The 24901-nt window shown below is 40.7% G+C and overlaps 1 protein-coding gene across 1 annotated transcript in view; it reads right to left on the minus strand.

Moving 5' to 3' along the window:
• cacna1ab (calcium channel, voltage-dependent, P/Q type, alpha 1A subunit, b) overlaps window positions 1-24901 on the minus strand; it is a 257104-nt gene that overhangs the window by 84302 nt on the left and 147901 nt on the right. Inside the window, exons 9-27 of the mRNA XM_054743533.2 lie at window positions 23648-23751; window positions 23419-23534; window positions 23283-23327; window positions 22458-22550; window positions 22165-22362; window positions 21639-21751; window positions 19644-19756; window positions 19202-19333; window positions 19007-19079; window positions 18455-18575; window positions 16386-16453; window positions 16025-16131; window positions 14660-14792; window positions 11387-11991; window positions 11008-11315; window positions 9891-10023; window positions 7821-7950; window positions 7395-7454; window positions 7094-7200 (exon numbers count right to left, since the gene is read on the minus strand). Of these exons, the coding sequence (XP_054599508.2) occupies window positions 7094-7200; window positions 7395-7454; window positions 7821-7950; window positions 9891-10023; window positions 11008-11315; window positions 11387-11991; window positions 14660-14792; window positions 16025-16131; window positions 16386-16453; window positions 18455-18575; window positions 19007-19079; window positions 19202-19333; window positions 19644-19756; window positions 21639-21751; window positions 22165-22362; window positions 22458-22550; window positions 23283-23327; window positions 23419-23534; window positions 23648-23751 (2759 nt within the window). The remainder of the gene's footprint in view (window positions 1-7093; window positions 7201-7394; window positions 7455-7820; window positions 7951-9890; window positions 10024-11007; window positions 11316-11386; window positions 11992-14659; window positions 14793-16024; window positions 16132-16385; window positions 16454-18454; window positions 18576-19006; window positions 19080-19201; window positions 19334-19643; window positions 19757-21638; window positions 21752-22164; window positions 22363-22457; window positions 22551-23282; window positions 23328-23418; window positions 23535-23647; window positions 23752-24901) is intronic.

A 24901-nucleotide genomic window follows, 5' to 3' on the forward strand; every position in this document is an offset into this window, starting at 1 on the left:
ACCTGTGAAATTGTATTTGCAGGAAAGAAGTGTGTCCCGTTTATTGAAGTATTTGTGTTTAGTTTTTGACGTCTTGTCCATGCGTAGTTCAGGTACGCTCATAGCTGCTAGCCAAAGCTCTGGAGTTAAAAGTTTTCTGGCTTTACTAAAATACCTGTCTGTACTTATTTGATTGATGGTATTTTACTTTCTATTAGACTCCAAATGTAATCATTTGGCCCGTTTCTAATTCATAATTTGTAATAATGTAATCGGCGATATTAGCATTAGCATTCCTATGGGTTTTTCCATGTATATTAGCATTGCGCTAACCACTCGCTGCCAAATTGCAGCCTTTGCCATTAGAAAATCTCCTTTTGTCACATCGCAATTTAATTGCACATGCAGTTAATCGTTCAGCCCTAATATACATGCAGCTCTATGCTAAAAGTGTATTTTCAAAGAGGTAATGATGGATTTCTTTGTAAAAGTTGTCCATCTTTCCAATAGAAAAAATTTGCCTGGACCAACGTAACGTGATAACAACGTTACGTGATTACGTAATTCCGTGAGGTTCATGTTCAGCCAATCAACTACTTAGACGTCATCGGCAGTCGACGGACCCGAGCCGATCTTGCACCCGAGCAGATCTTGTACCGACACCGGTATTAGTCTTTTTTTTTATTAAAAAAATTGACTCCCTTTGGGTGTGTTTTGCGTTTGTGTGCACGATGAAGGAGAAGTGGCACTAATACGGCGACGATGAGTACAAATGATTAAAAGAATAAAGAAAGAAAGAGAGCAGCCAACTTGATTCAAAAACTGAGAGCAGGGGAGAAAGTGGGAGAGGACAGAGGAGGAACTTTACCGGGTGCTGCTCCTGCAGAGTTTCACCGAACCAATGTAGTGACAGCAAAAGTCATTGACAGCAACAGAAAGAATGGAGGAAAGACAGAAGAAGAAGAGAAGGAGGAAACGGGAAAAAAATACATGGAAAGACACAAAAACACACATTGATAGAGACACATAGACAAAGACAGACACGAGACAAGAGAGGGGTTTTTGGGGGGGAAAACAGAAGAGAATACATCTATGTGAGAGACAGACAAAGAAGGACAGACAGCAGGATGGAGTTACCTGACCAGTATTTGTTTTTGGATGGTCCATTTGAACCCAGTTAACAGCTCCAATCTTATACGTTTCACCATGTTCAGGTTATGTGAAAGTTAAAAAGGCTTATAAAAAATCATATGAACTTCTGTGAAATTCAATGAGAGGAAACCGTTAAGATGACAGAAATACACTTCAGTCTTTGCTCCTAGCAGTGAGCTTATCAATCCTGTTGGATATAAACATTTTTTTTCTGATCAGAGGCTGTTTAGAAAGCTATACTGAGTGAGAAATTCTAACTTTCACACATACATATTCTTCTAAATGTCCCTTTAGCTCTTAGATACATCATTTAGATTCATTATATAACCACGTTTCTGTGAATTTGGCCTCCTGCTGACAGCCTAGGTGTGCAAACATCCTTTCACAGACCTCTTTGTTGTTTTAGCCTACAATTGCTGCATCCATTTACATTCACTCTTATCTTCTTAGATCATAATGATCAATTAGTGGATAAATCCCAAATTGTCCTTATTAGATCTGCAATCATCTAAAAAGGTTCAATCAAATCTTATTTGTACAAACGTTAGATTTTCTTGATATGTTACTCAAACGCTCAGGACATCAGTCATGAGCGGAGACTCAAGAAACCAGGATTTGTGTGTACCGTCTCAAATATACACACCATTAGTTGGAGGAAAAGTCATTCACACAGAGATCTGCTACCTGCATGCAGATCTAAAGTCATGACACTGAAACATTCAGCATTTGTTTAGAGAATGCTTAATGCCAGAAGCATTAAAGGTTATAACCCACACAAATATGAAGCCATTGTACTGTTTCCATGCTAAAAGTCTTCTGTACAATGTTTTGTTCGAGTTCCTGGTTTCAAAAATTGTCATGCATCAAAAGGGAAATTGCAGGTGTGCGAGTTTGGGTGTGTGTAAAGCCCCTTTAAGAGAAAGTTATCCTCTTTTTTCAGCCCTGGTGCAGATGAGTTGGAAGGCAGGGGTTTGAAGAAGAAGCGAAGGTGAAGATGTATGCGAGCATCAGAGCTGATGATACTGAGAGAAAGCAAGACAGGGAGGCATAAAGCAGGTGAGAAAAGACTCGAAAAGGAGCAGATGAAGGATTTGTCTTTTCAACAGGAAGTCATGCTTTGAGGGCGGGTGCTGCTGCAGTGGAGTGATTTTTATTTTCTGACTGCTTTTATCAGCCAGATCACATTCGTACATTGCCAAGTTTTATCTCACCACTTGTTTTCTTATTAAAGTCCTGCTTCAGTATGATGTTAACATGCTGGATGTTTTAATACAAATGTGTAATCAGCTCAGCTTTGACGCTTTTAATTTTAAAACTATAAAAAAGCATGAACAGTATTTAGATTGAGATAAAGTAATAAACTGTTCCATGTCAAACACTTATCTGTGCATCTTTTTCGAAAATATTTATCACCCATCAAAATGCAGGTTGACTTAATTTGCAGTTGTAGTCCATCAAATCTGTTGGATTTTATTAATTCATTCAGAATGAAACCAACAAAATGTCTCGAGTGGATTTACACCTACTGCAAAGGCTCCCACCACATCCAACCAACAGTAGAACATCTTTAAAATACCTATAACTAAATACATTTTAAATGGGGCATATTATGAATTTTGTTTTGTAATAGTTCTATGGTCCATACAAAACATGTTCATGAATTTTTTTCTGTAAATCCCTCTCACATAAAGCAATCTCTGCAGTTTTATTCTAGTTTTTTTTTATTATATTTTATTCTATTTTTAATCTTATTATTCATGTTATATGTAGCACATTAGTACCGAAGCAAGTTCCTAGTTTGTGAATTGTTTATTCACTGACAATTGCAATAAACCTATTCTGATTCTGATTTTATTATTGACAGTTTCAGCACCTTCCAGAATGAGTCGTTCCAGGGCTCTGTCACTTTAAGAAAACAATCCATAGCTGGCCACACCCACCCCTCCCTTGTTCAGGCTGCTATAAGCTGAGAAGCTCTGACATCCAGAAGGAGCTTGAAGTAGAGTTGCTGATCCTTCAGAAGCAGCTCTCTCTTGCACGTGAGAGGTGGTTTTATGGTTATTTATGGACTTTTTGAAATGGCTTGGTTTAGCTACGTAATTCCTAAAAACAAACACTGACAGAAAATGAATGGATGATTATTTTTTTCATGTGTGGAACGTTTATGGAGGTTTAATATGATCTGACAAGAAATTATTTTTAAAAATACAACAAGCCAGGCTAATTGTGAGGGTGACTACAAAGTCCCAGTGCCTTTGATATAACATGCTTCCTGTTGTTTTATCGTATTTTTTTAAATTTTAGGAAAAGAATATCAACGACTCACAATCTAGTTTTACATTAAACAAAAGAAAAAATGACAGTGGTAATTCAAGGACATGGACGTAAGAAAAACTCAAAGCACACATTTGTGATATAATTTAAAGATTCAGATTTTTAGAAAAATTAAATAGGCTAAAAAAGACGAACATTTAGTATTTGATTATTTGGAGCACATTTTTACCTCTACACTTTATTTGGTGCGACATCAAGCAAATTCAAATCCCCCCACATCATTTTACTTATCTCTATTTGCTTTTCATGCAGTTGTGTTGCCTTGACATCAATGTTTAGCCAAATTTTATGTAGAATAAGTTTGGCCCAAGTATCTGATCACCTTGATACACTGGAATGCATCACAGGTTGTATATAAGTTCATGCAGCCATCAAAGCAGACATGCACTGCATCTCTACCGAGCTCAGGAGGAAGCACAAATAAATTATTCTCTCATTCACTGCAATTTCTTTATTTTGCAAGCTCACTAACTCACCACCAGCTCATCTCAACTAGATGGCTCATACTTAAATATTTCACAAGTATTCATTACGCCTCCTCAGTATAACAAATCATTCCACCCAGCACACCCTTCCCCAGCATGCCCGCCACTTTCCCTCCCGTTGGCTGTACTTTCCCAAGTCGTGCAAAGGAAGAAGAGTTAAATACCTGTGCCTCCGGGTTCGCTAACCTAGAACAGTGGGTGCCTGCATGTCTGTAAGTGTGTGTTTGTGTATGTTGGTCAGAGAGGCAGGGGAAGAGGCGAGGGGATGTCCTGCCAGTGTTCCTCTCTGTGGCGTATGGATAGCCTGGGCACTTAAAGGGTTAAAGGTGTCTGAGTTGCCCTCACCCCCACAAACTGATCGACTGAGACCTCCAGCAATGGAGAATGAGGAAGAATGAAGAGGTGTGGCTGGATCATAAAGGAGGAAGTTAATGCTTCTTTGTGAATGAGATGCTGTACGATACGTTTAATGGAGTTTGGAGCCAGAAGAATTAATTATTGGTGGCAGGGGGTTACATCAGAAAAGGCTTTAGGGACAATGGCCCATGGTACCTGTTCCTAACATACAGCACAACAATTTCTAATAACAATAGTAAATGATAAATGAGCTGCACTTGTATGGCACTATTATAACTATAGCACAATTACACTACAGTGTATCATTCATCCATTCATGCACTGGTAGTGATGAGCTCCATTGCAGTCAAAGCTGCCCAGGGGCACACCGACAGAGGCACAGGTGCCACCAGTCCCTCTAACCACCACCAGCAGGCAGGGGGGGTTGAGTGTTTTGCACAAGGACACAACAGAAGAGTTCCCTGCAGAGAGCTGAGATAAATCCGACAACCCCCCAATAACTGGACAACCCATTATTCCTTCTGAGCTACCGCCGTCAGAACGGCATAAAATCTGGCGTACTTTAACCCTTTGATGCATAATGGTCACTACAGTGGACAGGTACTCAAAATTGTTATTTATTTATTTTTGCTATTAAGCACAGCTGTTGAAGACTTTATTGCATTTGAGCCCCTCCATTTGGACTTCAGTAAGCCAAGCCAACATATTTCATGGTCAGAATGCACGCTGTCCACTGAGGTGGACATGTAATAAATTATTCGTAAATTAACAAAATGTCACAAACAATATTTGTTGAAATTTGTTTCATTCACACCTAAAGACGAATGAAAAAAATTGTTTAAAAAAATCATGGTTGAAGATTTCATAAGTCATGCATCAAAGGGTTAACAAAAGGTTTCATGTTTGATTTAACAACATGAGAATAATAATTGCAAAATGAAGTGTTTTAGCTCTGTTGGTCAGCTAGAGGTGTGTGTTGATGAATGGAAGTGTTCCTTACGGCTATAAATACAAAAGTAGGAAGATGGGCTTACACTGCAATACATTTGTCAGCCTCTAGATGGTGCTGTTTGATAAAAATTAACTCTGGAATTCTGCTTTAAAGGCATACTTTGCAACTTTTTCATAGTTGTGCCAGTATGTGCTAAAATGACCTTTTACATGGTTATTGAAAGGCCACCCAACCCTGTTGCAACATCGCAGTTGCTGGTCTGGTCTGTTGGGACTGAGAAAAAATTGAGCGGACCTAGCTGGTGCTGCTGTCTGGTTTCAACATGTTTCCCACATGTTTTAGATCAAGAACACAGCTGATTTGTTTAATGTAGAGATGAATAAGTCCACGTAGGAATGCTGGGAGATGCTTCAGCCGTTAGATGAATTGCTAAGAAGACAAGCGCACAGCGAGGAGGTTTTGGTTTCGCTTCTACCAACGAACAATAGAGGGTGCTAAAAGCAAGCAAAACTGCCTAGTATTCCTTTAAATGGACAACTAGCAGCAGCTGAGGTGACCAAGCCACTGTTTTGTCCTTGTCCCCTTCCCTCTTCCTACAACTTTCCTGGAATTCCTACAGTAGAAACGCAGCTATTACTCGAGAATTATTTAATCTGAAAAACTCCAATCCAGATGTGCAGCATCAGACCGACACCATCTGAATGGCTTCTTAATTTTGAGCAATTCCATAAACATTTGTTTTGTTTGGCTTTATTTATTTAACAGATGCTTCTATCAAAAATGGCATTACTCTATGTGCTGTATGTCAGGAACAAACAGGTTACACTGGGACGAAGAGAAGAAAGAGCACGCGTGAAGCAAGAGGAAAGAATTTGATGAGGAAATCATCAAATCAACTGGAAGGACTATGGCTGTGGAAAATCTAGGAGCAGGGGTTCATGAGAAAGCTTCTGAAGGATAAAAGTCAGAGATTCAGATGTAAGAGAAGAGAAAGGGATGACTCACGGCCTGGTTGGAGGAAATATCAGAGCGGCATGGTTTGGAAGATAAGGGAAATAAGGGAACAGGAGCAAGGAAGATCGGGAGGAAACATGTTCATAAGGAGCAAGTGGTGGAAATTACTAAATCATACAGTGGGGGTGGGGGGTGGGGGGTTAGAGATGGGCATTTTACTATGACTTACTGGTTTTTGGAACGGGGGTGAAGACAGTGTATCTACACTCTAAAAATTAATTCAGAGGTTTTGGAAGAAAACAGTCATCCAATTGAAGGAAACTTTCGTGAAAGTAATCCCTGTGATTGGAAAGATCTGCTCCAAAGACACCCAAACCTTGTTTCCATTTTAGAGTGTAGGTAAAGATGGAGGAATTCGGGGGTGGGGGGGTCATAAACACATAAAGGATTGATGGGGGATTTTTGAGATGAAGGTGGTGGTGAAACACAGAGAAAGACCTGTCGATCACAAGCAATGGTGACCAACGTCGGTATGGAGATAGATGACGAAAGAAAGGGAATGACCACACTCAGAGAAAGAAGGTTTAATGATAAAATTACAAAATGAAACAAAAGGGTCAAAACTGAAAAGGAAAAATGATAACAGATCTGAGAGAAAGACAGAGTAGACAACACTGAGAGAGTGACGGAGGAAGATGAGTTTAAACGTACAGCTGGCTACGTACCAGGTGTACGAGGCAGAGCAGCCTGGGCCTTTCTGTTGGAATGTGTGTTTGTGTGTAAGAAAGAGAGAGAGAGAGTGTGTGCGTGTGTGTGTGTGTGGTGAAGATGAAAAAAATGAAAGTGAGAGGGGGAAGGGGGGAGGGCAGGGGGCACTTACGTGAAGGCGAAGGCCACCAGAGCACCACTAACCACTATAAAGTCCAGAATGTTCCACAAGTCACGAAAGTAAGATCCTTGGTGGAGAAACAAGCCCAGCACCACCATCTGCAAGACATGAAGTCTTCCTCAGCAACAACTGTATGGTGTCCATTTTTGGACATTAATAGATCTCACACGGACCATAAAAACTACAAAACATGTCACATGACAACAAATCAGCAGATAATTAAGTACAAACAGTTAGAATCAAGTTCAACTCCAAACATTCACACCTGCACCAGCACACTGATACTTGTTACCTTTATCAGCATTTCAAATGTGAAGACACCTGTGAAAACGTAGTCAAAATAACGCAGCACCTACAGAGGAGCACATACACACAGATTTAGGATTAGAAAGTTGAAAAAAAGTAGGAGAGCCAGAGAAATAAATCACAGTAACAGAAGAAGATAAGAGACCATAGCCGAATATGTAAATTTCACCCAAAAACTATTTTATAGTCTATCAAGAGCACAATTTGTTATCCAACAGTTGTTTTGTTGGGATCACCTGACTCTATAAATGACAGAAGTATTTGATGATTGTTTACAGCTAATTTAGAACATTGAAGAACGTTTTAAGTTGTGGTGGCAGTAAGTTAAACAGGTGGATTTTATGTTCTGCTGCTTAACAGAATTAAAAAAAATATGCAAGAAGACAAACACATACACAGAGCAATGTCTTACATTGTTTCGTGTTGAGTCAGGCTTGACAGGGTCTTCTGCAGCGAGGGCGATGCTGCTCATGGCAATGACGGACAGGATGCTGAACTCAAAATACTTTAGAGTCAGGATGTAATGGCAGCACCTTCGAAACCTGATGCAAAACACACATGAACAATGCTTACCGGGAGAAGTTCGCAAAACTATAATGCTAAACTTTTATTGACGAACACATGGTTGATTTAGCAGATGTAACACGTTTCTATGTGGCCTTCTGTGAAAATATGACTTTATTAAAGAAGAAGGTCCGAATCTTCCCCAATAACAAGCCTTGGCTTACATCTGTGAAAACTTGTTTACAGACAACGAGAAATGACTTTTTTTTTATAAAAGTAATTTGACAACCAAAACATCTGCAAATGGCCTTTGCTCTGCTTGATTCTGTATGGAATCCATTGCAGGCTTCAGTACAACAAACAACAAAAGCACAGTCACCTTAGAGGGCTTTGCTTACGATTATGTCTTAACAAATGTGTTGCTTTTATTCCTGGTTTGATATTTTGTAAGAAGAGGGAGGAACTGAGTCACAAAATTAATGACACCAGTCATTCTGAGATTACACATAAAGATATTGTAAAGGCTAATGTCATATATCTCCTATTATACATGTTTAAATTAAAGTCAGTAACAAGAAAAGTGTCATATTTATTTAGTCTCCAACAGGAGCTGAATTTCATAGTCCCGTTTTTTATGCTAAGATGTGTGTATTAGTTAAAAATGTATTTTTTCCCCTGTGTATTGCACTTACAGTGATAACACATTTATAAAGATCTTCAGATAAGAAAAACAAGCCTTGGGTGAAGATTCTTGTTTCTGTTATATCGTTTGCTAGCTAGCAAACTACACATAGCTACGTGAGGACAGTGTATGTTCACTACACAGGGTAAATTTCTACATCACAAGTTGTGCCAAATAAACTAAAATATCTCAAAAACATTACTGCAGACCTGTTATATTTTGATATTTCGATAGAGGAGAAATACCTGAAGAGTTTGATGTATAATGTGGGTATAGTATGTAAAATATGTGTCATTAAATAACTGAAAACCAATACCAACATATTTTACAATATTAATTTTTAATGCCGATATTGGTCAATATTAAATATACAATGTGTAGTTTTTACCATTAATTTCTGGAAACATCCATCATAATGTTGTTGAAAATGAATGAAATGAGGCCCATTTGAAAAATATTGGCGGCTTCGTAACATATAACTATAAAAACCAGGTCTAAAATACATGGGAGCATGTTTCCTCCTACGGGAGCCCACAAGGACAAAATGAATTTACTGATTTGGAACAAATGGTTACAAAACTTTCGTCATTCTTAAATGTTGTTGTTTTACACATGTACCTCTTCACTTGCTAACATTGATGAAAGGGAGTCTGATGTGCTTGTTATTTTGCTGAAGTTTGCACTCTCCAATGCTTTTTGACCCTAACAGGCATCTGTTGGTAATGTCTTACTCCAACACAAAAATACTGCTTGCTTGCAATGATTTAGGTATCTGCTGCCCCCTATTGCCAGTAAAAATACACACAGGCTTTTATTGAAGCAGTTTTATCCTTTTTTTGGCGTCATGGTTTGGAAATCTTTCGGTCAAAAAAAGGCCAGCCTGGGTCAAACAGTGAAGTGGTCTAGTAGGATAACAAGAGAGCAGCAGCTGAGCCCTGACACAATTGTTTTCAAGACAAGTACAGGGGCTGGCGTGATCCGCTTTAGAAGACAGCTCTCATCCACTACACTATGAGTTCCAGCTTCTCCCATCAGGATACAGATATAGAGCGCCACAGTGTGAAATAAAACACTCTACGAACAGTTTTCTTCCAACTGCCATCACCCTCCTAAATACGTTAAAGCCCTTATGTTGTGATTTAGTTGGTTCATTTAGATGTTTATGATATTGTGTTTGATGCTTACGCCTTGCCTGCTGCAAAGCAAATTTACCTTCTGGTACAAATTAAGTCTTTGATTGAAATGTTTGTTCCATAATTCAATGTTCTGGATTTGGAGTTTGGAAACACCACTCACGAGTTGGTGGTAGACAATATGAAGCAGGAACTGTAGGGAGGCATGCGTTTAGGGCCATCTTCATCTTCCCCCTCGTCCTCTTCCTCTTTCTTTTCCTCGCTCTTTTTCTGGTCAGTGTTGGCATTCTTGTTCACTGAGCGCAACAAGAAAGAAAGAAAAATGAAAAAATGCAGAGAGGGTAAACAAGTAACAGACTGACAGAAAGAGGTCAGATTGACATGATAAAACATGTGAAACATAGCCCAGAAAACCTACATCAACCGTAGCAGGAGCAAAAAATTTTGCTCCACAGGCCTGAACAATTTTTGGTTCCAGCCACTCACAGCGCACAATGTATAGAGAGAGACTTTGGGTGGTCTTAGCACCAGAGACGCAAAAAAAAAAAAAAAACTACAAATATGGCGTCAGTTCAGGAATGGTGCTTGTTTCAAACGGCTCTAGCATCAACTTTGGACGATTTAGACTCAGGCTTTTTGTTGAGATGAGAAGCTAGAGGTACTTAAGGTTCAGGGTTAGTTGTTGGTCTGATTGGTCCTATCACTGTCCAATTGCGAGCAGAAACCGTTTGAAAGACACTCAGATTCTGCCCCATGACTGGGCTCCACGACTGGGTTGTAGCCAGACTGTATATCCACATATATAGGATAGGTTGCTAGGCTACTTGAGAAGCATTCACTGGGATGGTTTTAAGAAAATCCAACAACACAAACATTGTTAATACTTCAATAAAAATGCTCCCATGTCAATAAATTTGATAATAAGTTGTGTAGGTAGGCAACATTCATGTCCCTTTAAGAAGCTGTACCACCTTGAGTCATGTAAAAATCTGACTCAACGTAATGCATGTGACAGCCCCATCTAGTGGACAACTTTTGTTTCTGTGCATACCTGTAGTTATCGTTGATTTATCGTAATCATGGTGAAATCCTCAATATATCGTGATATTGATTTTAGGCCATATCGCCCAGAGAGAATGTTTTTAAGGATACAACTTTTCTTTTGAGTGAAGGTGTAAATACTAGAAATCACCATTCTATTTGCTGTCAGATAGTCCATAAAAAATCACTGTGACCATACTGTACTCATTATTGCACCCCTTTACCTTCATGACCCTTACCTTGTAAGATAGCGTTGGTTGAGGGGTACGGGTAGACAGGGGGCATGTCTATTGCTGTGTAGTTGGGTTTGGCCATGCTGGTCAGGATCAGGCTGTCCATGCTGTGAAGCAGGGTGTAGGTGTCAGCATCATGGAAGTTCAGTAGGTTGTGAAGGTGGTCAGGGTGGTCTGGGTGATCAGGTGGGAGGGCGTAGGGGTGTTCGTGGGCACTGGCCAGCTTGCTGTTGTTGCGGAAGTTGTCAAGGTCCTCGTTGTACTGCTGTATGGGTCGTGTGGTGGAGAGGCTGGGACCATCGCTGTGGTGCTCCCTGATGAGGGAAAACAAAGAAAGGGTCCAGGTACAGAAAAAAAGAAACAAACATCAAAATCTATCACTTACTTTCTGGTGCGATGACCTCTGCATTTTACGTGGTTGCCATGGCGATGCCGTCTAGTCTTCCGACATCCGTCTTCTTCACTTTTGTCCCCTTCTCCCCCTGTACCCCTACAGTGGTGTCTTCTTCCCTCCTCCCCCTCACTGCCTGTCCTGCAGTGCAGTCTGGACTGCCTCTGCTCGATGTTCCCCTCTCCACCCTCACTCAGGTGTGGCGACACGCTGCTGTAAGCTTCCCCGTGTTCCCTGTTCCTGTGCCGGTGGCCTCGACGGCTCCGATGGCTGTGCCTCTCCTCGTCCTGGTGGACACTCCCTTCTATGTTACTCAGAGAAGTGCAGCTGAAACCGTGCTCCATGTGAGTCTCTGTTAGCTGGGATGCATCTCCACTGTTTGGGCCAGAGGCTTTCTGATGGCGGTGATGGTGGTAGTTGCAGTAGTGAGCAGCTCGACGACAGTGGTCAATGTCCTGGCGTCGATAATGCTGGTCCAGAGGCAGCTCACCAGGTTGGGTTTTGTTGGTGTTGTTGTTGCGATTGTCCTGTGGGTTCACCACCAGTGGCCTGTCCGTGTGTGTTTTCATGTCACCGCGTCCTTTCCGTGGGTAGGACACCTAAGTTAGGGTATATGGTCCAGAGTTTTAAAAGTCCAGACAAATTTTCAAGGGTTTCTTACTTATCCGAACACGGTTTAAGACTATCTGTTGCTGAAATGTTTTGTGAAAATTGCTTTAACACTAAAACATTTGAGTTATTTCCAAGCAAATAAAAAACGAGATGTTTACAATAATTCAGTGCTTCCCAAACCTTTTAGCTTCTGTTCTTGAAACACTTGCTTCCACGACAACAACTGGTTAAACCATACAAACATGACTTATAATCCTAACGCTAACAATCAAATTAAACCAGGGCATAATGAAGAGAAGATATATTTATTTTGTCTATACATAAATCTTATTTTGGCAATGACATCAATTACAGTGAAAGTATTTATATATTTTTTGCTAATATTTAAAGGTCTCCTTTGGATTCTGGAAATCATCTCAAACCCCCAAACTTGGTGTTTTCAATTTGTGACGGGAAACTGGCAATGGTACAACAGTTTCAACTCATGGCAGTTTTAATTTTCATTAATGTATTTTGTACTTAATGTTTCACTATGTGACCTTCTGGTTGATCTAGTCGCAGCCGAGCATTTCTCTTTAGTTTGCCTACATGTAATATCAACATCGTCAGTTGCTCAGAAGAGAATGCAAGAGCCTTGAGCAAACATGATGGAATTTTTTTTAAATCACTGAAGTTTTTTCCTGACTTCAGGAAGGGAATAGTGAGGTTAGTGGTTACTCAATGAGATGCAATTTCTCATCACTGCCACTAGATGTCCCCACACGTCACACATTAAACCTTTAATGCAGCGTTTCTCAATTATCTTCTGTGATGCCACTCCAGGATTGCTAGCCCCCAATCCCCTAGCAGGCAAATGTGCTAGCGGGGGTGAGGTCGGTGGTTGGGTGCTCGTATTCTTGGTCGGGAAATGTCCGACTGGGTGGTGGGTGTTGTCGGGGCATCCTAGAGCAGGCGTGGGAGTGTGTAGTGTGTTGTATCTGGCCTGTTTTGTGCTCTCCGCACAAAACAGCCCCCCCCCCCCCCCCCCCCCCAATTGAGAACCACTGCTTAAAGGCATGCAGACTAAACCTGAAGATTAAAGTGTTGCTCAAGCCCCCAGCCAGCTCCCATCCCCAAGCCACACATATACACAGTTCAGCAGTCAACCATTTTTGGCTCCACATGAACAGTTTACATTTAAAACTGTCATGACATCTTTTACAGCCAAAAAATGCTAAAGCAGCACCAGCAGTGAACATAGTTTGCTGAGGAATATCCAGTCGACTCCTGATTATTAATATTTTTTTGAACGCTCCACTTTTGAGTTGCTTACCTTCTTTGAGTCTAACTCTGGATTTCTCAGCATGCCCCATTTAAATAATGCATTGCTCCAAAGCACACAGCTTCAAGCCGACCCACATAGCAGCACAATTTTTCACAGGCTTCAAGGGATATTACACCCTGGAATTAAAACATCTTTAGAGTACAGCACGACCCAGAATACTATGTGGTCAAAAAGCAGGTCAAGCTCCTGCGTTAAAGCAGCATTTTTACCGTACAGCAACGCAAACACTGCAAAACGTTGAGCCAGAATATAATTCAAGAAACACAATCTTTGGAATGGAACCCGTTTTCATCTAATTTGATTAAAAGCTTTTTAAGTCATCTTCATTTTGATCCTAAATCAACAATTCTTCATGAATGTGTTCTGCAGTTTACTTTAATTTACTCAGACCAGTATAATTTAATGGAATGTATTGTATAACTGATGTTATAAAATGTGAAATGCAATGAAAAATAAACTTTGACGCTTTTTAAAAAGTCATTTAAATTATTCATTTACACACTGATGTGTTAGAACAACCAGTAAAATGTGTTCCGGCACTGCTGCAACAAACAACAGGTTGCACATATGCTCATCCATCCATCCATTTTCTTCTGCTTATCCGGAGTCGGGTCGCGGGGGCAGCAGCCTTCCCTCTCCCCAGCCACTTGGGCCAGCTCTTCCAGGGGAATCCCAAGGCGTTCCCTGGCCAGCCGAGAGACATAGTCCCTCCAGCATGTCCTGGGTCTTCCTTAAGGTCTTCTCCTGGTTGGACGTGCCTGGAAAACCTCACCAGGGAGGCATCCTGTCCGAGCCACCTCAACTGGCTCCTCTTGATGTGGAGGAGCAGTGGATCTACTCCGAGCCCCTCCTGGATGACCAAGCTTCTCACCCTATCCTTATCTCACATACAAGCAGCAAAAATTTGATTTACTGAAAGCCTTATGCTGCTTTCTGTTGCATCTGACAGTGCAGTTTTCTGGATCATGCTGACATATACATATATACATATACATATATATATATATATATATATATGTATATGTATACATATATACATATATATACATATATATATATATATATATGTATATATATACACTCTTAATATATAGCCATATCGTAAATCATTATGCATGTTCAGATACAAGAAGCCTTTATTGGCTTTAGATGTTTTTCCACTGCATTAGTATATCCCTTTAAGAGGTAAAAACAACTCATCAGACCACATTACACACATTTTTACCATATATATGCCCCATATATATATATCAGGAGTAGACTGCATATATATGTGTATATATGTTTTTCTTGGGATTGGGACTTCTCACCTCCTCTCCTTCCCCTCCCACCTTCCAGTCATCCTGCTCCAGCTCGTTGTAGAGTGCCTCTCGGCTCGTCATCAGGTTCTGCCGCCGAATCTCGCTCGTTCTTTGCTCCCACACAGACTTATTGTTCTTAGTGTGGTTCTTCTGCTGCTCCTTGCTGTTGGCAGAGGAAGAGGTGAAAGGACAGAGAGAAGATTTACAGAAACAAGAACGACCCCCCCCCCCCCCAAAAATTAAAAAGCAGTGAGATAATATAACAAATAGGTTGGTAAGAAAGTTGCTGAATGACTGTGGGGACAGAAAAATATGAGGATTTTAGCTAAAATAGAAGCACGCTCTAAAATATGAAACCCAGAGAAATAAAATCCATAAATAATGCTAATATGGTAAAGCACAATTTAGATGTGGAAACATGAGAAGTGTGAAGACAAGTCAGTGAGCTATTATGTCTTGTACTATGAATATTAATAAAAGGAGTTGGACTAATATATTGATTAAGGTGGATGCCCTTTTTGTTCTAGAGGCATTGCCACTCTCAGTTGCACCATGAAATTTGAATAACAATATTAGTATTAAGATGGCAGTTTTGAAAGGCTGTGAGAATCACTTATAAATGAACCATTGTTATAGCAATTAGCTGCTAACGCTAACATTACAGTCAAGAGTTTTGTTACAAAACAAGTCAAAAAATGAAGAAAACCTGTAAAAGCAATGAAGATTTTATTAAAGCTAAAACGTAGTCACCCAGATTAAAAACAAGTGTGATTTATTTATTATTATTATTTGTTAATATTAATAAATCTGACTCATTTAGTTGTGTAATTTTTTAACCTTTCATACATTTTGTAGCTAAAGATTCAAATATAGCTACAAAGGCAGAGAACCAAGAGCAGCAGGTTCATTTGAGCTTTGTTGTGATGCTATTGTAGCCGCTTCTGCTGCAGGGAACAGATTTTAGAATGTCCGCCTCTTGCTTTTCATCGCACTACAAAGCCCTGGATCTGTTCTTTTCGCTCTTTGAATAACTGATTAATCATACTTTAAAGAAAGATAATGGGGACGTTCGAGTGTGTGTTTCAGAACAGACAGTTTTCAATAAAAAAGGCGAGTTTGTGACTTTTTTCCTGTGAAAACAAAGATAATTTCGAGAGCGCCTATTTATTAGAAACATTTGTTCGATGCAAAGTTAGCATCTGTGAACGTGGTTTGTTTTTAGATGTTTGTGTACATAGTTTTGAACGTTTGTTGTTTTTCTAAACCTGTCCTGTTCCAGCGGTTGAGGCAGACAGAATGGCTGATCTGGGCCAGAACATGAAGGATGTGAGATACTTCTCCTGTTGGCTTTATCATGTTAGTGACATGAATAAATATTAATGTGTGTTTACTCACGCAGCAATAGACAGGTTGGCAGCAGACAGCGGGCTGACCTCAGCCACCTCCTTCGCCTTCTGTAGAGCCGTCTTTTGATTAGCAGCCTCTTCCTGTTCTTCCTCGTCCTGTTGGAGAAAATCCACTGAATGTTTTTACAGTTATATTGGGACTCAAAACCATACATCTTAGTTTGTTTAACTGGCTTGTGGCTCCATTTTTTTAAGCGTGAAAAAACAGGTAGGCTATGTCACCTTGGGATTTTATGTGACACAGTCAAGTTTTTCTTAATATAGTAAAAAAAAAAAAAAAAAAGATCATTGAAGGATGACCCGTGCTTCAATATAAAGGGAATTCCTTTTTTCCATGGGGGGTTCTTTACCTTGGTGAGCTCCTGGGCATTGGCCAAATTGTCAACAGCGATGGCCAAAAAGACATTCAGCAAAGTGTCTGTGGTGGTGGAAGTTAGAGGAAATATCGGAGATTGTCTGCAGAGGAAAAAGCTGATGGTTCATTAGAAAGAGGCGAGTGCAGAGAAATTAGCAAAAGTGGAGAAATACACAAACCCCAAAATCTAAATGAAGTATTTATGCTGGATGTCATTAAATGACAACTTTACACTTGAAAAAAACAGTAACTAGAAACAAAATCTGGAGATGTTTAAATAACAGCTTAAATACTGTTATATTAAAGACCAAGTACACTTGTTTATTCAATATGGCGTGGTCTTAAGTATGAATGAATGCCTTGTGAGCCAATCTCTAAAAAAAAGCTCTGGTGCTCCTGCTTCAGAAACTAGAAGTTAGCCAGATCAGAACTGAGCTTCAGACGACAGGATTTGGAGATTTATTTCCAGATTTTCAGGACTCGCAACTCCACTGACTGCATTTGCTCTGCAACATTGATGTTCTAGCTCCACAAATAACACAAGTCTAAGGGAGTTCTGCTGTGTTGTGGAGTTGCTAAAGCTAACATTAGCTTCTAATAGCCAAGAAGTGCTCTCCTCTCTCCTGGGCGTTAAACCAACAACAGAATTCCACGTCATGAGCCAAGACGGGTTAGTCCATGAATCCTATGATGCTTTTCAAATCCGCACAATTTATTTTCTATTGGCAGCTAATGCAGGAAATAGGGTTAGAAGGCCATTTTCACATTTGGCCTGTGTGTTACACTCAGAATGATCAATCAAATTTCAAAAATAACATGTAAAAACAATTTGGAGACCTTGTTAGTCCCAACAGCACCTCTTCCAGTGAGAAAGCAGAGCCTGGGGACTTTGGGTTGGATTCTCCAATCTCTGGGGCTAAGGTCACTGAGGTTGTCAAAAAGCTCCTTTGTGGTAAGGAGAGGGTGGATGAGATCTGTCCGGAGTTAGGTTGGCTGACGCGGCTCTGCAATATCGAGTGGACATTGAGGGCAGTTCCACTGGACTGGCAGATGGGGTGTTGGTCGCCCACAGGGTATGTTCCAACTACAGGGGGATCACACTCCTGAGCCTCCCTGGTAAGGTCCATTCAGGGGTTCTGGAGAGGAGGGTCTGCCGAATTGTCAAACATCGGATTCAGGAGGAGCAATATGGTTTCTCGATTTACCGGTCGATCTGCGTTCCTACCCTCACCTATGTGAGCTTTGGGTAGTGACCGAAAGAACGAGATCGCGGATGCAAGCAGCCGAAATGAGTTTTCTCCGCAGGGTCTGGGTTCTCCCTTAGAGAAAAGGTGAGAAGCTCAGTCATCCAGGTGAGGCTTGTAGTAGATCCACTGCTTCTCCACATTGAGAGGAGCAAGTTGAGGCGCATCTGATTAGGATGCCTCCTGGATGCCTCCCTGGTGAGGTTTTCCAGGCATGTCCAACCAGGAGGAGACCTAAAGGGAAACCCAGGACACGTTGGAGGGACAACGTCTCTCGCCTGGCCAGGGAACACCTTGACGTTCCCCCGGAAGAGCTGGCTCAAGTAGCTGAGGGGAGGAAGCCCGGGCCTCTCGACTATTCAGGGGTGTCAAACTCCAGTCCTCAAGAGCCAGTATCCTGCATCTTTTTGTTGTTGTCCCTGTTCCAACACAGTTCATTCAAATGTGCAGCAGCTCATTGAGCTCTCCAGAAGCCTGTTAATCACCTGCTGATTGAAATCAGGTGCGTTGGAGCAGGGAAAACTCTAAAACATGTAGGAAAGCGACCCTTGAGGACCGGTGTTTGACACCTGTGACTTAGGCTGTTGCTCCCGCAACCCGACTCCGGACACGTGGAAGAGAATGGATGGATGGACAAGGAAAAAACAGTTTTTCAGTGAACTTGGCCTTTAAATTATCATTACCCTTCTATTATTGTAAATTATTGTTTTATTATAATTACCTTACATTATTGCATAACCCATACTTCCCCACTTGTTCTATGTGTGGACAGGCTTAACATTTAGCATGCACTATTCTTCTTCTTGTGAAGGGTGGATACAGTTGCCAAAGAGCGTCAGAACAATGAAAAATATGGAGAAGACCATCCCTTTGTTGTTCACTCCTCCCTGGGACTCAATGCCGTCGTACATTACCACATTCCAGTCCTCTCCTGTTAGGATCTACGGAAAGAAGAGGGGGGAAAAATTTAGTTACTGTTTTGTAAATTGGTCAAAAGCATACCCAGCACAAACTAAACCATTTATCTGGTCCATGATCCTCTGGAGCTACAGTAAAATATATTAACAGTCATAATTTGTTCGAGTGTGTACAAGATTAGAAAATAGTGACATAAAGCTCCAAAAATGACAAAACATTTTTGATTGAGAATTTAGTTTTTTGCATTAAGACAGCAGAAAAGAAGGATTAAGAGCTAATGAACATTTTTAAAGCAAAGTGTCTTATTTTGTAAAAAATGTAAAATAATATAGGTTTCTGAAGATTGAAGTGAAAATGTTAGAAAATAACGAAGGTGAAAAACCTTAGATTGTAATGGACTGAAGTGGACATATCGACTCACATTTTATGTAGAAAACAAGTTAAGCTTTCTCACCTGAAACACTGTCATGATTGCGGCTGCAAATGTGTCAAAATTAGTGGGCGGAGTTCCACTTTCAAAGTTGAATCTGGAAAAAAAAAAGAGCAAAGAAACAAGGGAAGCAGCGTTTAACGGTGCAAAAGCAAAATGAAGTAGATAGTGCAAAGGTAATTATAGAAGGATGAGCTTTGGAGTTGTGAAGATACTGACTGTCCGCCAAAGAGTTGCATCCCCAACAGGGCAAAAACCACAATGAAGAGGAAGAGGAGGAAAAGCAAACTGACGATGGATTTCATGGAGTTAAGGAGAGAAACCACCAGGTTCCGAAGTGGTGCCCAATACCTGAAGAGGAGGAAAACAGATTTAAAGCCAAAGCCACGTAGATTTAGGTTTGCAAATGATCAAGTTTAGATTCCTAATTTAAAAGGATAAAACAACAGCATTGGTCTAAAACAACTCCCCAGGCCGTGCAACTCACAATCATACTCACTTTCACTCAATTTCTGCATCTACGCATGTTGCTCAGAAGACCCTTCAATTTGTACGTTTTCAACAATGAAATATTTGTTTCTACTGCAAGTTCAGTCTCTTTTTGTTTCATATCGTTTTCCTATTTGTGCAGAAAAGAGACGCCTGAAGCAAACAAACATACTTGGTGACTTTGAAGATGCGTAGCAGTCTCAGAGCTCGTAACACACTGATCCCAAAAGACGTGCCGGGTTTTACGGTGGCCCACACGACTTCAAAGATGCTGCCGACAATCACCTGCAAACAGAAGCAATCAAAAATTAGTGACATTAAATAGTTTTTTTTTTTACTTTAAGCTAGAGCTTTAACATTGATCTCAGTTATTGTTGGGTTAGAAACTTGACTAGTTTCATATTTGACACGACTCTGCAGACCTCTGTTGACCATAACCGCACTAGATAGTTCAGTGGCGTGAGTAGGTGCCCTATAGGGGTTGCTTTGTGGCTGTTAGCTGTAATGCTAGCAGTTAGCATTTTCAGTTTGCAAATCATCAATCAGAAGCATAAGAAGAAGAAAAAGAAGAAGTTTGATTTTTTTGCGGGCATCATGGTGGAGCCTAGAAGTTAACGGGAGGCGTGTTAAACTCAGTATGACTAATCAGATTTAAGAAATAACAAGTAAAAATCACTGGCGCAGTTCGCAGCTGAGTGAAGCAGCTGGGATGAAAATCAGCTCCTCTAAATCCGACACCATGGTCTTAAGTTGGAAAAGGATAGAAGGCCTTTCCCAGGTCAGAGATGAGGTCTTGCCCCAAGTGGAGGATTTCAAGTATCTCTGGGTCTTGTTCACCAGTGAGGGAAAGCTAGAGCGCAAGATCGACAGGCGGATTGGTTCTGCATCTGCAGTGCTGCGGGCGCTGCACCGATCTGTCGTGGTGAAGAGAGAGCTGAGCCAGAAGTTGAAGCTCTCGATTTACTGGCCAATCTATGTTCCTGCCCTCACCTATAGTCACGAGCTTTGGGAAGTGACTGAAAGAACAAGATTGCGGATACAAGTGGCCGAAATGAGTTTTCTTCGCAGGGTGTCTGGATTCTCCCTTAGCGAATGGGTGAGAAGCTCGGTCATCCGGGAGAGGCTTGGAGTAGATCCGCTGCTCCTCCACATCAAGAGGAGACAGTTGAGGTGGCTCAGGCATCTGATTAGGATTCCTCCCTGGTGAGGTTTTCCGTGCACGCAGAAACGGGAGGAGATCTAAAGGGAGACCCAGGACACGTTGGAGGGACTATGTCTCTCGCCTGGCCAGGAAACACTTTGGGGTTCCCCAGGAAGAGCTGGCCCAAATGGCTGGGGAGAGGGAGTCTGGGCTTCTTGACGTAGGCTGTTGTCCTTGCGACCAGACTCCCGATAAGCGGAAAAGAATGGATGAATGGATCAATACTTTATTTTACTGGTTGAATGGGGGAAATTCTATGCGTTTACCAAAACACTGCTTGTTCATTCGGCTTCCGGCTCCGTCGACAACAGCAGACTCACTGATCTTTGACTGTGGTGGACAAGCGAAGCCCGATATCCTCGGTCATCTTAGTTATGATTTTCGGAGGTGCCTTCACTTTGGAGTTGCTCTACCGCTTTTTTTTTTGTTGTTGTTGCTAAAAACGCCCAGAAAAACTCAGTTAGTTTCAGGTTAGCATGTAGCTAATGTCCCGCTGATCTTCAACCATGGAGCATGAGCTGATGTAAAGGGCCACAGTGCCCAGCTGCGATCGCAGCTGTCTTAGGCTCTGCTTATAATGTAACAGTCCTGGTCCAAATTAGATCTACACAGGCAACCAGCACGACTACAGCCTCGCACAGGAGCCAGTCGGCCATGCAGGTGGGCTACCCCAGTCCCCAGAGACCTTCTTGGCTTAACTAAGTTAGCTAGTAGCTATACTGGTTCGTTTGTTCCAAACCGTTTTCCAAACATAACAGCCCCACCCTCAGCTCTACCTCTTTTTCCATTTTTGAATTGTCTGGGCATGACGGGACGTGTGGCACAGTCAAAAAAATCTGTTGTGGGAACCTCCCATTTTTGGCTTCAACTTGCCCCCCGCGCAAAAATGGGTAGGCTATGTCTATATATTCATATGTAGATGATGTGTGCAAGTTGATTTATGTGTTGATTTGTGTGTTTACGCACCACACAGTCGAAGCAGTTGAACGAAGAGTGGAAGTAGGGCTGGATGCCCAGACCATACATCTTGATCAGCATCTCAGACATGAACAAACCAAGGAAGATAAACTCTGCATAGACTGGAGAAAAGGAGGGAGAAGAATAGAAAGGAAGGGGACGAGGAAGGGGAGGTAAGATTAAGAGGTGAATGACAATAACTGGATTTGTTTATACAGCTAAATCTATAACTAAAATAAAGAATGTGGAATTTCTGTTGACTTGAGCTTGACAAGCAATACCTGGTTTATATCAAGGATACCGATCAATAGCAACTCAAACCTGCTTGAAACATCACTCTTTAAATGAATGTTGCCTATTTACGAGATCCCAACTCTCCAACAACCTAATTCAGAACTGTTAACTCTGAGCTCTAAAACCAAAACAGTCTAAATCGTTCCAACCAACTTATGAAACCAAAGGTTTTTGGTAATGATGGGTGTGAATCATGCTTGTGTGCTTTCATGCATTTGGTGTTTCGTGTTCGTTTACTCACAGAGAAAGTCTGAGAGAAGCTCAGGCTGGTCATAATGCACCACAGCCACACAGATGGTGTTGAGGCCCACCAGGCAGAGCACCGTCCAATAAAAGGCCTGCGTCTTCACCATCTTACGGATAAAGAATCGCATTCGTCTCTCTTTCTTACTGTAAGCGGAGCCATCTTTACCACTTTTTATACTAGAGCGTGCAAAACCTGTGTAAAAATGTAAAAAAATAAAATAAAATCTGAAAAACCAACATCGTTTTTGGCAAACAAGCTGGCAACGTATTTTCATCTGTTTTACGTACCCACTGCATCCCCCATATTGTCTTCTCCTTCTTCTTGGTTTAGCAGCTCTGTTTTGTTATTTCGGGTTTTGATGGTTGGACGCCTCCTCGAACCTTGCAATAAAAAAATAATAATAATACAGGCCATCTGTTTATCAAATGTCATTCTGATATTCAGCCCATGGGATCTGTCATTTACTGATGCATTTGATAACATTTAAACACCTTTTTGGGACCATTTTACTCAAAGATTGCTGAACCTGAAAATTGTATATTTTTAAAGCGGACATATTATAATTTTTTTCTCTTAAGTTATAATAGTTCTATGTTTTTTCTCTTAAGTTATAATAGTTCTATGGTCGATACAACACATGTTCATGAAGTTTTTTCTCTCTCACACAAAACAGCAGTTTTATTTTTGACAATTTCATTACCTTCCAGAATGAGCTGTTTCAGGGCTCTGTCACTTTAAGAAAACAAGCTGGAGTTGGCCAAGCCCACCCTTTCCCCGCTCAGGGTGCTATAAACTGAGAAGCTCCAATATCCATGAGGGGCTCAGAGTAGAGCTCTCCTCCAGCAGCTGCTCTTTCTTTCAGGTGAACGCTGGTTTTATGCTAATTTCCCCTGTTTGTGATGTCACAATTAGGGACTTTTTGAATCGACTCATTTTAGACATAGAACTCCTAAAGCCAAACACTGACAGAAAACCGATGGGTGTTTTTCAAAATTTTGAGTGTTTGTAGAGGCAGCAGAGACCCACATAGCACAAAACTATGAAGAAAGTGAGTTTTGCATACTATGTCCCATTTAAAAAAGAAACACATATTTAAAGAATTGCTTTATTACCATCAAAGTTTCCTGTCGCATCTTCCTCAGCCAGAATCACCTCCTCTGTAGAGAAGTTTTAAAAAAGAAGTGAGAACATTTTCTAAATGTAGCAGCCTGAACATCTGAATGAATGTGTTTGCCACTGTGTTCCGACCCGCTTTGCAGATCCACTCCAAGTATCCGTTGAGCTCTCTCTCTATCTGCTGCTGTCGCCTCAGCTTGAGGAACTCGCTCCTGTTTTCCACTCGTTCCCTCTCTTTGGCAAATTCACTACGGTAACATTCTTATATATAGTTACTCCATTTTTATATCACTAAATGCTAAATCTAAATGACAGAGGAGGTTCAGCAGAAAGGTTAACAAAAATAATCAGAGCGTCGTACCCTGAGAGTACACCCAGCACCAGGTTGAGCATGAAGAAGGAGCCGATGATGATGAGGGGGATGTAATACATCCAGTTCCAGGTGCTGCCCTCCACATCATTACTCTGAAAGAGACAGTCACATTATTATTCACGTCATATTTAAAATTGGGTTTGATCCATTATCCTGCTATTAAGGACACGTAGATGTGTCTTAAATTTAGAACACCTTTTCTTCACTCTATTTTTTCCTAAACCAAACAACCTTCAGAGAGTATTTGTTCACAGATTTATGTAACAGTAAATAATACTTTATTGCAAGTTACAGGTTTAATTTGTGATAAATTATTAAATTAATTGTGCACATTGCACTATGAATTATGAATTTCAGAAGGAAGCCACAGAATTACATTCTTCTGGATCCACTTAGGAGAAATAGTTAAATCCTGATTTACGGGCTGACAGCTAGTATGTATGAACCAAGAAACTCTGCTCCAGTCTCTAAAATATAACATCAGTTCATGTGAATGTTGCCTTATAAACATTTTATCATTCCTTTGACATTAGTTTCATTTGATGATCCTGCAGGAAGTGACCTAGGCTTCACTAGAGTCAACCGCTGCTGTTTGTGCTGCAACCCAAGAATAATAAAAAAAAAGGTCTAATATGAAGCAGATTGTGATGCAAATTTTATAGTTTTGATTACATTAGTTTTTGCATGAAGTGTTATCAGACCAGAGTTATTATAATAGTAAAAACAAATAAACATTTAAAAAAATAAGTACATACAACTTTGCAAAAATGCAAAGACAACAAATAAAAAAAACACTGTTGTTGGATGCTAAACTATTGATGTAATGGAACTGAAATAAGAGTATGACTTTTCATATTCACTGCTTCTAACTGAAAATCTGACCTGGGATCAGAGGTTGGATCTGTCACAGACAGATGGCATTTTCATGTTGAAATAAGAGCACAAATTACAGCCAACACAGACTCTGCTGACAGTCACGGAAATCAGATTACAGAGGATATCGTGTTTCTGTGACTCCCTATAACACCATAATGGGTCTATAGGCTCAAAAACCGTTCACTGCTGGACTGAAGGTGTTAAATTTATCACTACATGCTACAATACAAGCAGCCACTTCTCTATTAAACTTTCATTGGTTTCCTCCTGACTGCCGGTGCAAGTGTGGAAGTCAGCCTTCATCCATCAGAAAAGATGTTAAATATAGAGCGAGATGGACTAGAATAGAGAGTGGGCAAGAGGGAA

This window comes from Nothobranchius furzeri, chromosome 4, assembly GCF_043380555.1.
Source record: "Nothobranchius furzeri strain GRZ-AD chromosome 4, NfurGRZ-RIMD1, whole genome shotgun sequence".
Lineage (NCBI taxonomy): Eukaryota > Metazoa > Chordata > Actinopteri > Cyprinodontiformes > Nothobranchiidae > Nothobranchius > Nothobranchius furzeri.